The sequence below is a fragment of the Scleropages formosus genome, chromosome 5, assembly GCF_900964775.1.
Source record: "Scleropages formosus chromosome 5, fSclFor1.1, whole genome shotgun sequence".
Classification (NCBI taxonomy): domain Eukaryota; kingdom Metazoa; phylum Chordata; class Actinopteri; order Osteoglossiformes; family Osteoglossidae; genus Scleropages; species Scleropages formosus.
Window position 1 is genome coordinate 34,045,426 of NC_041810.1, and position 16,037 is coordinate 34,061,462.

Here is a 16,037-nt window from a genome sequence, read left to right on the forward strand (position 1 = left end):
AACTAACTGAAAGCAGACTCAAATGTGTAGGACACCTACAAGTTGGTGTCAAACAGATTTATTTTATGCTGACCAAAACCAAAGGAAAGGATCTAAGTGAAGTCCAAAAGAACAATTTAAATTTAGTAAGTTAACAAATATGTTTACATTTATTCATTTAGCAGATGCTTTTCTCTCCAAGGCAACATCCAATGAACTCTGTGTATTATCAGGCCACACCTTATGCACCCAAGGTGATTTACACTGCTAGATACACTGCTCATAATGGGTCTCTCATCCATACAACAGTGAAACACACTTTAGTTTGTCATTTGCACACACTATGGGAGATTACACACTAGTTTCAAATTATCCTGAAATACAGGTGTTTGAATTGCTAGAGGAAACAAAAGGATCTGGTAGAAACTCACACCCTCAAGGAGACACTCGACACACAGTGAACCAGTCAAATCTACAGCAAAACAGCAGTGCTACTTGCTGCAGCATTCAGCAATTCATTCAATTTTTATCTACATGATGAAAAATAATTTCAACTATCTATATTCACAATGTATGATGGGGAAAAATGTGGAATGTACACTCCTGGACAATCACAATGGTAGACAAGTCCTTTCATTCTCCGAGCACCAACAAACAGAAGAAAATTAAACTCGGATTAGCCCACTTGCTACTCATTAGCGGTACTAAATGAAAATGTATATTTACATATTTCTTCATATTTTCTGGCGAAATGGTTATTTGTCATTCTCTTTTCTTTGTCTGTGTCAGCGGCAAGCATACAGTGAGTAAACCTCACTATCTCTGAGCCAGCAACGCCGTCTCAGTCTGAAGTGATTAAATCTGTAGATCCATATTTCGGAGAAATGACGGCCGCAGCAGCCCCGCTTTGCGAAAATCTGCACGACGACGTTCAAGAAGTTCGTACACAAACGGCGGAAATAACGCGAAAAACGAAGATGCTTTGCACGACCTTCCTGTATTTTCTCCGCAGTCCCTTTTCAGAAGCGTACAGGCGATCATGTTGCGCGCGCATTTCACAGCGGAAGTGCACGCGTGCAGCGCGAGCACGGGCTCGAGGCTCGATAACGGAGCGGAATTAGTCAAGAGAGGGTGGAGAGGAGAAACAGAGTTTACTACGCGAAGGCTCTTAGGCTCTTAGGTTCTTAGGCCGAGGTGGACGTGGCTTGGCCGATGCCTCAAGTCTACTCGTACTGGTCAGGAAGAGAAAATAAATGTCAACAGCAGGCAGCTTGTTACCCAGTTAGGTATCACATGATTCTTTATTTTTCGGCTACTACACGTTATGTGTGAATGCATGTTTACGTATATCTCTAAGTAATGCATCAATATTTAGGTGTCATTTGTGGTATAGCCCGGATATCTTTTGTTTCCAGAATATATGATATGATGATATGATATAATATTAACAAGCGCCTATCGGCATACCTGATCATTTGATGAGTGGGAAGGTGCCGTATTGTGGTGTGTAACTTTATTATTAGCCGCTCGGCTAACTAGCTCCCTGGCACACGGGTGCTGCTCACTCGTTCGCTCGCTCGCTCGCTCTCCGGTGTGGTGCACAAGATGGCTACGGCAAACGTTTTCTTCTTGCATCTCTTTGTATTTTAAGAGAAATATTTGTTTTATATGTTACACAGGCTTTATTCTCTTGATAGATCTAAGTTATTGCATGTGGTTAGTGGGGAAAACTGATTTTTATTGGATAATACACACATTGTCACATTCAATCTGCTGATCGTGCTTACCGAAGTACATTTAGCTAACTTGCTATAGTATATTCGTGATGTAGGCCATTCAGCAGTGTTTTAGCAGGTAGTGCCCAATTTGCCAAATTTCCTTGATGAAATTTGTGGAAGAGCAAATATACGCTGCAGCTGGAAAATGCAGAGAATAACCCAAAATTATATGGTTAGACATGAAAAGTTTTTTTTTTTTTTTTTTTTTTAAAAAAAACATACCTGAAACCTAATGAGTTGCGTTAGTATTTGCAAAACTATTCAGTTAAAGCACTTCGATTCGAAGCAGAACTTCAGCAGGGTGAAAATATTCTTTGTTTCATGAGAATGAATGCGTGCTTTTCTCTAACTTACTAGTGGTCACTTTATTTCCTCACAAATTTTTAAAAAACAATAAACAATTGGGTGAAATGAGTTGTCTTGCTTACTCAAAATGTTTAAATGTCTAATTTGGGATAGTTTTCAGATTCAGGCACTAGGAGCATGTGTTAAAATTTTCTTTAATATATATTGTAGAAAGCATTTTTTTACAATTGCAATAGAAGTTGTTACAATTACACAAAGGCAGAAATACATTCATTATTTTTACACTGCACCTGCCTGAGCTCGCACATCTGGAATTCTCAAAAATAGGGGGCAAAAATCTTTTTGAAATTGAGTCATGGGTAATATAACTTGACGCAATTTATTCATGAATAAGAATGAACCTTGATTATGTAAAAATGATTAATATAGCACATTAAATGGGTAGTGTTTTAATGCATGTAGGGTTGATGCATTCTGTAAGATTGGGTCGAGCTACATTTTTAAAACGTATTTGTTATTGGAGGAAATACTTCTCCCTATGCAGCCAATGGCTCATTGATTGCATGCATATACGGTATCTCAGGAAGGATAGTAAAATCTTCACTTATACTGGACTTTTTTAAAATTTGTACTAGACTCAGGTGGACAGTGGCATTACTGGTTTTTGTTCCTTATAATTAATAGGCCTAATACACTGGTAGTTATTTCTGTTGATTAATTCAGTGATTATATTATACCTGACCTTCTGCAGTTAAGTGTTCAATGAATTGATGAACTTTAAGAAAGGTTCAATGTTCATGTGTTCAGTTCATTTTAAGTTTTGGGAAACATGTGTTGAGTGTTTCTCTAACAGGACACTTGAGTTTGAATCTATATGAACATCTATTGAAAATAATGCATCCTCAGCATGTTTGGATTAAACCCCCTCCCGTAGTGCCCAAAATTAATTTAATCTTGAAAAACTGTCCATAAAGCTGAGGGCCAGATACCAAAGAAGGTGTACCAATTATTTCTTATTGTAGAATTTTAATCCATTCCCACACTGACATTGAAAATGGACACAAAATATTTGGAAATTAATAAGTGTGAAACTAGTTGACTCTATTTAAGCTTTGTGAGGCATTCCCATCAATATAGTTTGATGTGATTGAAGTGGATATGACAGAGGCAACTTTCGCAGATACATACAGCAGCACAAAACTAATTTGTAACTGCATATTTTTCAGCTGCGAAGCATAATTTCCATGGAATGTCAAAATGGAAAAAAGAAAAGTAGCAAAGTGAGCTCTGGACTATAATGGCCAAAAGAGAACTTTTGCTACTTAACTGGGGGAGCAGTAAGTGGCATAGTTAGATTGGAGCTGGCTTCCTCCAGTAACCCAGGTTCAAATTCTGTTCCTGCTGTAGTACCTTGGGAATGGTACGCACTATGAATTGTTCTATTAAAAAAATTACAATGCAATACTAATTATTTTTAAATAGCACACTAGGGTGAAGCCAGTCTCAGCATGCTTTCATAGATGACAGATAAAACGAAAGACAATTCACTGAAGAACACACACTACATAACTTTAAAATTTAAAAACAGATGCGTCAGTAAATATATGAAATACAGTTAACATTGATGTTCTTTATGGTGCCAGTGATGATTAATTCCCCAGCTATGTAAATGGTATAAGTAATTCCTTAAACAAAACAAATGTTGTATTTGGTAGTTTCTTTTTTGTGTGGTGAATGATGAGTAAAACATGTCAGTTGACAGCTGCAGGAAAGGTTAGGCTATGACTAAATACAAATACATAAATGCATCTCATCTCCAGTAAGCACAGTCATACCACAAAAAAATGCCTATTCAGGTTAAGAGAATTATAATTTATAATTAGTTTTTTTAATGTCTTCGCTTCAGCTTGCAAGTAGGGCTGTCACTATCGATTATTTCGGTAATCGAGTAATCAGACAATTTTGGCAAGTACTCGAGTAATTGTTTTTTATTCACAATAAAAATAGAATCAGGTGAACATAACATATCATGCTTTGCATTTCAGAATTGAAAATAAAGCCATGGTTAATTTTTGTAAGGGTTATAATTCCTTGATTTGTGTGATTAGCAACCATCAAACATGCTAACCCAAGCGGGAGTTTATGAGTTATGAAATCGCGATGAAAAGTAATGTGAACATTTTGAAACATGGATATATTCATGCCTTAACTTCACATTTCATCAGAGTTTATTATCATCTACATTTCATTAATTGTGCTCTCTGATGGGTGTTTAAATGGTGAAACTCTTTATAATGCAAATATCATACATATATCATGTTCGGTCTTGTGTTTAAAACGGCGTGCAAATTAAGAGTATTCAAAATGATTAAAGTAAAGCTAGTAGCTAGTGAACTTACCGTGCTGGCGGAGCATCTGTTACGCCTGGATGTCGCCTTTCAGGTGCTGCAGCATTGCAGATGCGCTGTTATTGTATTTAAGTTGGTTTTTGCACAGACTGCAGACAACTATGTTATTCTTTTCTTCTAATGTGAAGTGTTCCCACACTGTTGTCATTTTTTGCCGTTTTTTTTGCATGGACCCTCGTCTGTGCACTGCCGCCTTTCTGCCATTTTGCCGAGTACTCGACATGGCAAATTGTACTCGAGGATTTTTTAAACCGGGTACTCAAAATTAATCTAGTAATTGTGACTGCCCTACTTGCAAGGCATTTCTTTGCATGTATGAGAACCAAATTTGGGTTTAATGTGTCTCCCAACACCTGAGCGATTTGAGACTAGAGGTACTACATGGTCTTCTTTGCAGATATAAGTTTAGCTTGTGCTGCATTAAGCTCCAGATGTCTGCGACCTGTGGTTTGCTAGTTCCACCTGGTTTAATCATGGCCCTCATTTAGGATGTCCAAACAATGTCAGCTTGTTCAGTCAATGTGAATTCATTTTTTGGACTGTTCTTTTGTTTGGGGGTCTTAACCTACCTCCTGGCTTCTTACTGCTGTACACATAGCCATGTGGGCCACAATCATATAAGCAGTTCTAGTAATGTGAAAAAACTTATGCTTCCTTAAATAAAGTCTTAATCTTGCCATCAAATGAATGTCATGTAGCATCAGACAGATCATGCTTCATGGTGCCTGTGATGTCCATGTGCTTTGCAGAGTGTTATAGAAATCATGTCCAAGTTGCATGTCCATGTGTTTGTATGGGATAAAAACAAGTACAGTGGCAACTGCACTGAAGTGGATTACTGCAAATGCAGCACAGATCTATTTACATTGACATATATTCATTTAGCAGATGCTTTTCTCCAAAGTGACGAACATCTCAGAGAAAACCACAGAGTGCATTACATAAACTGTAGATTTGTTTTAATCCGGGGGTGTTGGCCTGCCATTTTATGTAATGTGGCCAATAAAGGTGAGTGACAGAAAGGCAGACTCTGGACCTGTTGTACCCGGTTGGGGCTCTGTTGGAATCTGAGCGCATTGTTCAGGTCCAGTTCAATCATCCTCATTGGCAGCACTGTAGTTCTGTTTTGTACAATTTTTCTTATGCTGAGATTTTTTTCCCCAATGTTTCCAAACTGACAAAAAGTTATTTGGTTACTCTTTAACATTTGTATTTTTCTTAAGCTTGAGTGCTAAACATGGTGTCTGTATCAAAGTTTTTTTATGAATAAAGGTCATTTCAGGCAATCCTGCTCTTCACTGGGCAAGGATTTCTGATGTTGATAACCTGAAAACACCCAGTGACACTAGGTTATGTCATTGATAAGGTGTTCAGGTGCATCGTAAGATAAGTTGAAATGAAATCAAGTCTTTTGTGGATTCTGTTCTTAAGGGAAGGGGTGCGGTGGCGCAGTGGGTTGGACCGCAGTCCTGCTCTCCGGTGGGTCTGGGGTTCTAGTCCTGCTTGGGGTGCCTTGCGACGGACTGGCGTCCCGTCCTGGGTGTGTCCCCTCCCCCTCCGGCCTTACGCCCTGTGTTGCCGGGTAGGCTCCGGTTCCCCGTGACCCCGTATGGGACAAGCGGTTCTGAAAATGTGTGTGTGTGTGTGTGTTCTTAAGGGATTAAACCTCTAAAAGACATGGCACAAAAAGTGCTTCTGTGTAACAAACTTCAGTATTGGCACTAACAGAAAAAGCATGTCCTTTAGTTGAGATTTTTTATTACTGGACTCATTCTCTACTTTTAACTATTTGTCTATTTGTCTATTTGTCTGGTCACAGCAGCCCATTTCCTATTCGGGAAGAACAGGGCACAAGGCTAAGCAAGAACAGTCTGTCATAGTATTATTATTAGTGTGATTTCCACTGTGCATCCAACTTGAATGAACAGTTTTTCTTTTGTTTTTGACTTACTGACTCTAAAATTATGCCTTGTCGCTGCAGTTAATGCATTTAATACTTTTGCATTATATAATAAAATATATATACATTTTCAGTTTAGATGTTTAAGATTCAATATGTCATTTGCAGCCACAAAATACCAGGTTTTACACTTGCAGGCCTTGAACCAGTTCACAATAATAATTGCGACCTTGGCCAAAGGTTTGACAATCCTGGTTTAAGCTGTGGTAGAAAAGTTTCCTGTTATTTCCATATTATGATGCAGTGTTCATTAAAGGGATGTAATTCTTTTATTACAGTGCTAAATCTGTTCAATGATTGTTACATATAGCTGGTCACATACTGGTTAAAGCTGCAGGACCGAAAGGCTGCAGATTCGTAGCACCCTTTTAGTGACTCGTCTAGCATAATTAAATGGGTAAGTCAGTACAAGTAGCTCAACATTTTAAGTTTCTTTGGACAAAATCTGTAGAGGAATAAATAAATGTAAATATTTGTTACTATGAGATGACAATATGAGGCGTTAAGTATCCCAGTTCATTTACTTTACGGATTAGGTTTAAAACCTTTGGTTTGTTTTAAACATGGTCCATTTAAAATGTGGACCATTGCATTTTATCCATTATGACTGTAGTAAGTTTGATCATATCGGTTTCTGGAATATTTGTTAGAAGTCTCCTTTTAGATACAGTAATTGAAGTGGCTTACCTTGTAGCTGTTTGCAAGGTTAAAGTATATTTCAGTTTTTTTTTTTGAAGTCTCTGTCATTTATTAATTATTCCTCAAGTAAAAAGGAGTTGGGTTCATTAATAAAACCCAAAAATCATCATTACTTTCCTTGCTAGCATCAAAACAGCTTGAAAAGCTTCCTTGTAAGTGTACTTCCTGGCAAAAAATGAGACACACACCACTTATTATCTTTATTATCTTTAGAAACAATACTGACTAAAAATATGAAATATGGGATACACGAGAGAAATCAGGGAGGGTACGGAAAAGTTCCATATTCTCACTAATGTCTTTATCTGTCCCACATTTCATATCTGTAGTCAGTATTTTCTCTGAAGACAATTAGCAGTGTGTGGCTTTACAGATAATTGACTGAAGCAGGTTTTGGGAATCCTTATAAAATCTTAAGCCATTGAGGGCTGTCAAAGATATCTAGGTATCTGTTCTTAGTATAGATCTTTTCTCAGGATTTTTTAAAATCTGTATTTTTATTTACATTCAGAGATACCACAATGTACAGAAATGACTCAAAACCCAACCAGTGGTATGAATAACTGTCAGGACAACAACAGGATAAGGACATTGTGAGAAAAAAGAGGCTTTGGAATAATGATGAATAACAAATGGCCTTGAAGAATAATCTGAAGGATTTAATCATCTTTATTTTGTTTTTATTAATCTTAGACATCAAGTGTTCCATAAGCACATTATTCTTGAAGTTAGAGAGCAAAACTTGTAGATAGTGGTGTCCTTTAGCTGCTGATTTTTTACTGCTATGAATGTTGCTCATAGTCAGTCATTCATGTATGATGAAAGTACCAACACAGTCTCGTAATGTAGATAAAATAGATTCTTCATCGATATTCAGTTGTAAAACATTGAACAGCATATGACCAGAATGAGACAATTATAATATTTCAAAGGATATTGATGTTACTTCCAGCTACTCCAGAGTCACACAAGTCACAGTTTGGGGCATCCTTTATCCTCATTCAGTATAATAGGATTTCTTTACAACCTTGTATCACTGCAGTAAGTTCAGTCATATAACTCAAAGTGCATTATATCACATTGGAGAATTATATTGCAACTTCGGGTCAGTTTGCGTTTGTATTACTTTTGTAATCTAGCATGTGAGATTGCTGTGTAAATCTGTATATAGAACTGAATCATGGGGTTTTTGTGTGCCAGGGACAGCTGGTAGCATAGTTGCTACCTTTAGACCTAAATTTCAGAGGTTCAGATCTCACTTGTGGTTGTAGTACCCTTGAGCAAGGTACTTAGCCTAAAATTGCTCCAGTAAAAATTATCTAGCAGTACAAATGGGTGAATAATTGGAGCTATTTTAAAACCATAAGTCATTTTGGAGAAAAATGTCATGTAAATGTATGCATACTACCCGTTTACAGTTTTGCCTGTCAGGAAATTTGGTAGCATCGTATGTACTAGACTGTGTTTGACACATTTAACATAATTGTGCTGGCTCTTTGTAAATTATTTTGAAATTTGTTTTCAGATTACATAAATTAGTCAGCTTCTTACTGCAGCAGCATTGTGATGCAAAGACAAAGGAGCAAACTTGTGGGAGGCCTCCGAGGAAGACTACTGTTGCTATGTGAGTACCACTGTTCTTTCCACTTTCTGTTTTGGTAAAATGTCTCATAAACTTTCAGCATTGAACTTGTTTGCATTAACTGACTAATGTGTCTTCACCGTCATCTGACTCAAACCTTTCTTCTGTAACAGTAACCTGGTATAACCCCTTCTTTCAGCTCCTATGTTCTGCTTTAGTTTGTGAGTGAGCCTCTGGAACTGCCAGTCTTCTGGTCTTCTGTTAAGAAGCCTCATTTCATCCTGGTCCAAGCCTCCCACATCTCCTTTGACCCCCTGCCTCTAATATAATCATGGATCACTCTGAAAATACGCTCACATCTGTAGTGCTCTACAACAAGCATTCTTTCTTTGCCATGGGGGAGGCACAAGTCTGCTTAATTTTATCCAGTGGAAGTACTTAATTCTCCCTCTCAACAGTCCTTTTCTGTTTTCATTGGAATTTCATGCAACCTATCTTTCTTCCTTTACTGCACTCTTGGTGGTTATCCTCTGTTGACCTTCTGGTATGTATGGCTGCTGCTTGGATGACTGACAGTTTGTTGAGTTACCCCTCAGAAGACAAAACTCCACTGATCCCCCTGAATCACAATAAAGTACACCTTCAGGACATTCATACTACCAGCCTTTTGCCACTTCTACAGTCCTTTGACTTCTTTGTGTATAATTTTTCTTCCACTTATAGATAAGCTGTCATTTTGACTTTGTCTTTTCTAGGAATTGTGGCTTTGCAGTCCTCTGTTGTTCCACTTTTTGTTTCTAATCATTTCTTCATTTCTTTCCAACCTTCTGTCACCACTCCTATCTCAGCCTTCCTCTTGTGCTCCCTCCATCATGCTCTGTTGTAATCTCTCATCTTTTTTCCTCCCTTCTACTTTCCTAATCTGTCCGATCCACTGAAAAAAAAATTCTGATTTGTTTACAGATGATGCCACCAGTGTCTTCCTTTCAACCTTGTTCTCCTGTTTTTGACTCTGTCCTCTGAATTCTGGACCTGGGCATTCCACATCCAGTCCATGGTTTTCAGATACGCTCCCTGGTAACATCCAAAGTCTATGCTGCTGAACGAAAATGTTGGAAATCTAAATGTTTCAGATGTAGCAGTTTATAGGGACCTCCTTGCATGATGTCAGCTGTTTCCTCAGCAAAAACTTTCTTCCAGAATAAACTAGTCTGCAGCCTACAATCCACACAAGCTCTCTACAACTTTTTTTTCCTCCTTTCCCCTTTTCCTGCATCTCTGTTATCCATCATCTCTACTGTTGACTTTTCACTTGTTTTTTGGACATAGTTCCAACACCAAGCAGGGTGTTTGATTGAGCTTTTGATCCATCATTTCTTTCAATTGAGAAATCTTGTGTCTAGGTGAAACAATGTGAGTTTCAAAGATATTCACATGATTAGTTTAATTAGTGAATTTTGTTTCCAGAGCCACCATGAACATAAACAGTTCCTTTAATTTGTCTCAGAAAGCATCCAACTCAGTTTCCAAAACATTTAGCAGGGCATCCATCCATTTAATTTGATCAGGCATCTCATTCATAACGCTCTAATAGGTTGCTTGACAATATGATATCTCTTTCTTCCATGTTACCAAATCAACCCATGAAGGTGAACAGGCATGGCTGGCAACGGAACAGGTAGCCAAAATCCCAATTTCCTCTTCATCAAAGACTTCCAGTGCATCCATAACAACCTTTTTTACTTTCATGGTTTCAGTTAATCTTTTGCCAGTGGTCTCTGCTTTAGTTTTGCTTTCTGAGAACGTGTTGAGGAAAAAAATTGGATGATCCTTATCCTTGGAACAAGACATGGCAATCTATTAGTTGTGGCAATGTTAATTTACTACAAGTGGAGAAAAAAATTATAAATTGTAAGTTTGTGGAGTGTGGCCATCATTAAAAATGGTGAGGTAACCATTTTTTTTAAAATTTAAAATCAAAAGCCACCAATGGTGTCTTATACATAATTAATTCATTGAATGCAATACCATGTCCAGTTGAGCTGAAGCTATTTTCTTCCCTGTGGAAAATTTGTTTTACAGCATATTTTATTAGTGCATAGTTTCATGTTCATTTGAACATGAAATTTAAACATAGTTTAACTCAGGGCTTCAACATGTAAAAGTATTAATGGCACATGTAAATAAATAGACAACATACAATGTGAAGTGGCCCACAATTTCATGTTACAAGGAAAAGCATTGGATGGAGCTGTGAGACAGTAGTGCTACTTGTTGTGCCACCATGCCAAAGTTTTAGAGACAAGAAGTGCACTAGGGGAAATATCCTAATTCATGCCCAATGAGGATACCATGTTACACATGTAGGCAGTCTTCCCTTTCAAAGAGGGATCTGTTATATTTGACTGTGGTCTAAATTCTCATAAACTGTAAAGAACCAGCTCCATGTCCCAAATCATTGAAATATTTCACTACCAGGGATTTACAGTCATTGCTCCTGATTGTTTGTTTTTTTATGCTCAGTTATTCATGTTTCTTGGGGGTGCTCTTCCCCCCACGCCCCCCCCCCCCAACATAGTATAAAGCAACAGTGTAGTTGTGGTGATTCTGCCCTTTATTTTAAGGACCAATTCAGAAAAGGGATGGTTATAGGAGTCCTTTTCACCAAAGCATTATAACACATGGTTAAGGGATATTATAATTCTTCTGGGGCATACTGAAAGGATAGGTGCTTAATATTTTTTCAATGCATTTATGCCTTTATCAGTTGATTGTGGATGTTAGTAGCTCATTTGTACACAAACCATTGACAGGTTTGGAAAGCTTGTGGAGACTTGGGTGACAGCTCACAATGTGGAAGTGTTTCTGTATATGTTGCATGGATCTTGACATGGAAGTGGTAGTAATACAGGGAATGGGACAACCGATGGTGGATGCTTGCTGGGCTGTTGTGCTGTATATTTATAATTCTCACATCTTGAGCAGTATCCAAACTCTTCAGGTTGTCCTTCATAGTCTTATCTAGTCTTATTTTTCCTGCCTCTGGCAAAGCTTCTGCTTGAGCCCTCACCTCTTGGAGTGCTTACGTTTAGTTTTGTGATTACAGCGAGTATGATTACAACACCTTCAAAGTTTTATGCTTGATATTTTTGCGGATTTATGCTTTTTAAGTAACTGATCAGAATACTTGTACAATATAAAAATTTGATGTAATCAATGATTTTGTTCTTGATTATGAATGAAGTCTAATGTTGGTATTGCAAGATTTTCATTCATTGCATCCTTTGAAATATTAAGAAAATGCTTACCATAAACATGAAATTGGACATTAATTTTTGGTGTGTAATTTCTTTGGGGAGCATTTTAAGCAGTCATTGTGTGGTTAATTTCAGGGTCAGGGACTAAAATGCTTCTGGTAACTATCTTTGTCCACTAACCTTGTCCTTTGAGATATTATGACAGATACAGTTTTAGTTTAACAGTTGGGAAATTGCAACATATAGCTATTGCATTATAAATTTAAGATAAAACATTACGTGTTAAAAATTAAGAACAAGAATTGCACCGTATACAGTATAGTGTAACAAACTATACACAGACACACACACACACACATTTTCAGAACCGCTTGTCCCATACGGGGTCACGGGGAACCGGAGCCTACCCGGTAACACAGGGCGTAAGGCTGGAGAGGGAGGGGACACACCCAGGACGGGACGCCAGTCCGTCGCAAGGCACCCCAAGTGGGACTCGAACCCCAGACCCACCAGAGAGCAGGACTGCGGCCCAACCCACTGCGCCACCGCGCTCCCACCAGTAGTTATAATCATTCTTAATAAACAGTAAAGGGTAACAAAATCTGACTTGAAAATCGCACACTGAGATATAAATGTATATAGATTACCATGACGCCTGTGTAGACACACACGAGGCACACAATTGTATTTTCTATGAGAGATGTACGTCGTCGCTTGGAGAGAATCAAAGCTCTGCTAAATTAAACGAATGATATGTAGATATATTAATTCTACAAGTAATTTCACCCTATTTTTGTTACCCTCATCACCACCAAAAGTAAGTCAACTAAAAAGTTATGCGTTGCTTCTTTCTTCTTCTTCTTTGTTCTTATACAAAGTGTAATATTTTTGCTGTTGCTTTGTGAATATTTCTGTACATGTTTAAATAGTGCTTTAGTTCGTTATTAGCAGTTGTTAGTTTGTATGATCACTGAGAGGGGGAACTTGTTGATGTTTTGTGTGTTCGACAGCTTTGGCCTGTGTGTCTGCACATACTGCAAAGATTGCTGCTGAGACGTTACAGTACTATAAAAAGTGTTTTTCTGGTCTCCAGACTTCCACGCCCCTCATTGGTGCCACCACCTCTGACAGCATGGCCAAGGCAGGACACTGCAGTATGTTTTAGGTTTTTATTTGCAAATAATTACTGAATGTCAATATTTATTCACCATACACCAGTAAGCAGTGTACACGCATGAGCTGTGCTGCCTAACCAGAGGCCAGTATTATTATAAGGTTTTGCAGGCTGGATTGTAGATGTGAGCATTAACAAACACGTACTTGTGATTCCAATCCCTAAAGTGAGCATGCTCCAGAAATGGCATGGCCATTGAAGTGAACTGTCATTGACCACATATGATATTAACTGGGCAATGTACTGTACTGAGTCCAAGTTATAATTGTTTGCATCTATTATCGTTAATTAACTGTTATGTTATTTTTAACTGTTATTTAGCTAATGACTTTGTCCACTCCAATTTAGTTGTTTGATTTAAATACCAAGCTATTTACAATTATTTGTCCCTTTATAGAGAAAGGTAAGTACATTTCTCTAACATATTGCAGCAGGAGTAGAGGGTTTGAATCCATTGATTGCAAGCTGAAAACAGTCATAGATCAGCATTTTTAACAGCACAGTACCTAAGAAGTTGATTTGAAATTATTTTTTGTGTACAAAGTTATTCCAGTGGTTTGAGAACCATGCTTTAGTAATACAAATGGTTATATCTGTCTTAATATTAATCACAGTCTTTTGTTTCTTGTATTCTGTCCAGGAGCTACAGCATCTGCAGGTGTCGTTGACGAGTGAATACAGGCTTTGCAATAAGCCAGCAGCAATACTGAGATTGCAAGACTCAAGGCAGCAGTGAGGGCTGGATCAAGGAAAACCAGAGCTTTTAAATGGAACAAGAACAAACCAGTCCAACTGAGCTGCAGCCTGTCCATATGGCAGAGTTAGAAACTGATTGTATTACCCTTGGACTTAACACGTTGACATCTGAATGCGTCACACCAAGTCTTAATGCACTGGCATCTGAGTCTCTGTTGCCTACTGTTTGCACACTTGCTTTAGATTGTGTTACGTCAGCCCATACCCCACTGCCATCTGAGGCTGTTGAATCAACAATTTTGTTGTCCTATGGGAAAAATGAACCTAATTTGAACACTGTTCGCACAGTTGATCTGTCTGAGATTCAGCCCCTGAGCACCGCAGAGCTGGGTTCAGAGCAAATCAAAATGGAGATCAGTGGTCTTGATTATATCAAGTCTGAGCACCAAGCTGATCTTAATTCCTTTCACAGTACAGAGCTAGATCCATACAAGGGGCTGTATGAGTCTAGTCTGATGTTTGATTATAGTACCCATGTGACTGACACCCTTGAATACATAAAGTCTGAGCATCACGCTGACCTTCAGTGTTACTATGATACTGATATGAGCACTATTAAAGCTGAATATGAGTCTAACCTAATGTCCAATCATATCAAAACAGAAATGAATGGCCTGGAATCAATTCACATGGCAGAGCTTCGAACTGAGTTGAACAAGCTCAGACCTGATAGTGTCGTGGATGGCATTGGGAAAGTAGATCCTGAGTTTGTTTCGGCGAGCCTGTATGAGTTATCTTCCCATGTAAGTAAGGGACATGTTGGATCAATTCAGACTGGAGGAAAAAGTCAGAGCACATCTCAGCGCAAGCCACGTAATCTCAATGGTGAAAAGGCCTTTTCTTGCACTCAGTGTGGAAAAAATTTCAGCACTTTGGGCAACCTCAAGACCCATCAGCGTATTCACACAGGGGAGAGGCCCTACTGCTGCTCTCAGTGTGGAAAGAGCTTTGGTCAAGCAGGAAATCTGAAGAGACATCAGCTCATCCACACAGGACAGAGACCATACAACTGTGCTCATTGTGCAAAGGGCTTTACTAAAGCAGATGACCTCAGGTCTCACCAAAGGATTCACACAGGTGAGAAACCCTTTTGCTGTACTCGGTGTGGCAAGAACTTTAACTTTTTGAAAGAACTGAAAGCCCACCAATTATGTCACATTGGAGAGCACCCCTTTTGTTGCACACACTGTGGGAAAACCTTCAGTAAAGAGAACAGTTTCAGGACCCACCAGCAGATTCACACTGGGGAAAAACAATATGGTTGCTCACAGTGCGGAAAGACATTTAGCAATTCTGGAGTCCTAAAAACACATGAGAAGATTCACTCTGGTGAGAGACCTTTTTGTTGTAATCAGTGTGGCAAGAGTTTTGGTCGTTTAGGTCATCTGAAAGCACATCAGCAAATCCACACTGGTGAGCGACCCTATTCATGTTTACAATGTGGGAAAAGGTTTAGTCAGTCAGGACACCTGAAAGCACATGAACAAATTCACAAAAGAGAGAAACCTGAAATTAGTGGTAGTTGTAATAATGATTGTAGTTGAACTTTTAACTTCATGTACTCTTCAAAAATCATTATGTATCATTTTTTATGTTTTAATGATACTTTCTTTGGGGTTCAGTTACTATTGGAAAATTCCTAATATGCAAGTGTATTAGGAATATAGCAGTGATTTCCCTCAGACAATGCAGGAGTTTTACAAGGCTTTGTGGCTGGTTTCAGTCATCCTATGGTATGCAGTACCATTTCAGTTCTGCTATATGCACACACAATGATAATATACTGAACCATATATGTAAACCATGTACTGAAAAGATTTATTAAAGGAACTAATGTAATACCAAAGACTGTCATTCTTCATATTGACTACCGGTTTTATATACTTTTATATAACAAATTATTCTCATATTCTTATAAAGAAAACTTTTACTCATTGTTTTTAACAAGATGTGGAATAATTTTAATAAATAACAGATAATGGGTGTATATCATGCTGTTTCTGATACAAGTGGTTCATGCAAGCGTCAACAGCCATGCGTGTTTGTTTTGTACCAAAACAATGTGTGAATGTACAACTTTCTTAGGTAAGTATATAATATGTATTCAAATACATTAGTATATTATACAATAGTACATA

General features: G+C 38.1%; 1 protein-coding gene across 9 annotated transcripts; it reads left to right on the forward strand.

Moving 5' to 3' along the window:
• Nucleotides 1-1,045: 1,045 nt before the first annotated feature.
• Nucleotides 1,046-15,738, forward strand: LOC108932979 (zinc finger protein 391). 9 transcript variants are annotated; one of them, XM_018749742.1, is made up of 6 exons: nucleotides 1,046-1,265; nucleotides 8,656-8,754; nucleotides 9,676-9,789; nucleotides 10,362-10,390; nucleotides 13,063-13,123; nucleotides 13,784-15,738. In XM_018749742.1, the coding sequence occupies exon 6, from the start codon at nucleotides 13,911-13,913 to the stop codon at nucleotides 15,441-15,443; it is 1,533 nt and encodes a 510-aa protein (XP_018605258.1). In that variant the 5' UTR covers nucleotides 1,046-1,265; nucleotides 8,656-8,754; nucleotides 9,676-9,789; nucleotides 10,362-10,390; nucleotides 13,063-13,123; nucleotides 13,784-13,910; the 3' UTR covers nucleotides 15,444-15,738. The 9 variants fall into 9 exon arrangements, with proteins under 9 accessions (XP_018605258.1, XP_018605253.1, XP_018605256.1 ...); XM_018749737.1 differs by having other exon boundaries at nucleotides 9,676-10,390; nucleotides 12,980-13,123; XM_018749740.1 differs by having other exon boundaries at nucleotides 9,676-10,390.
• Nucleotides 15,739-16,037: the final 299 nt, after the last annotated feature.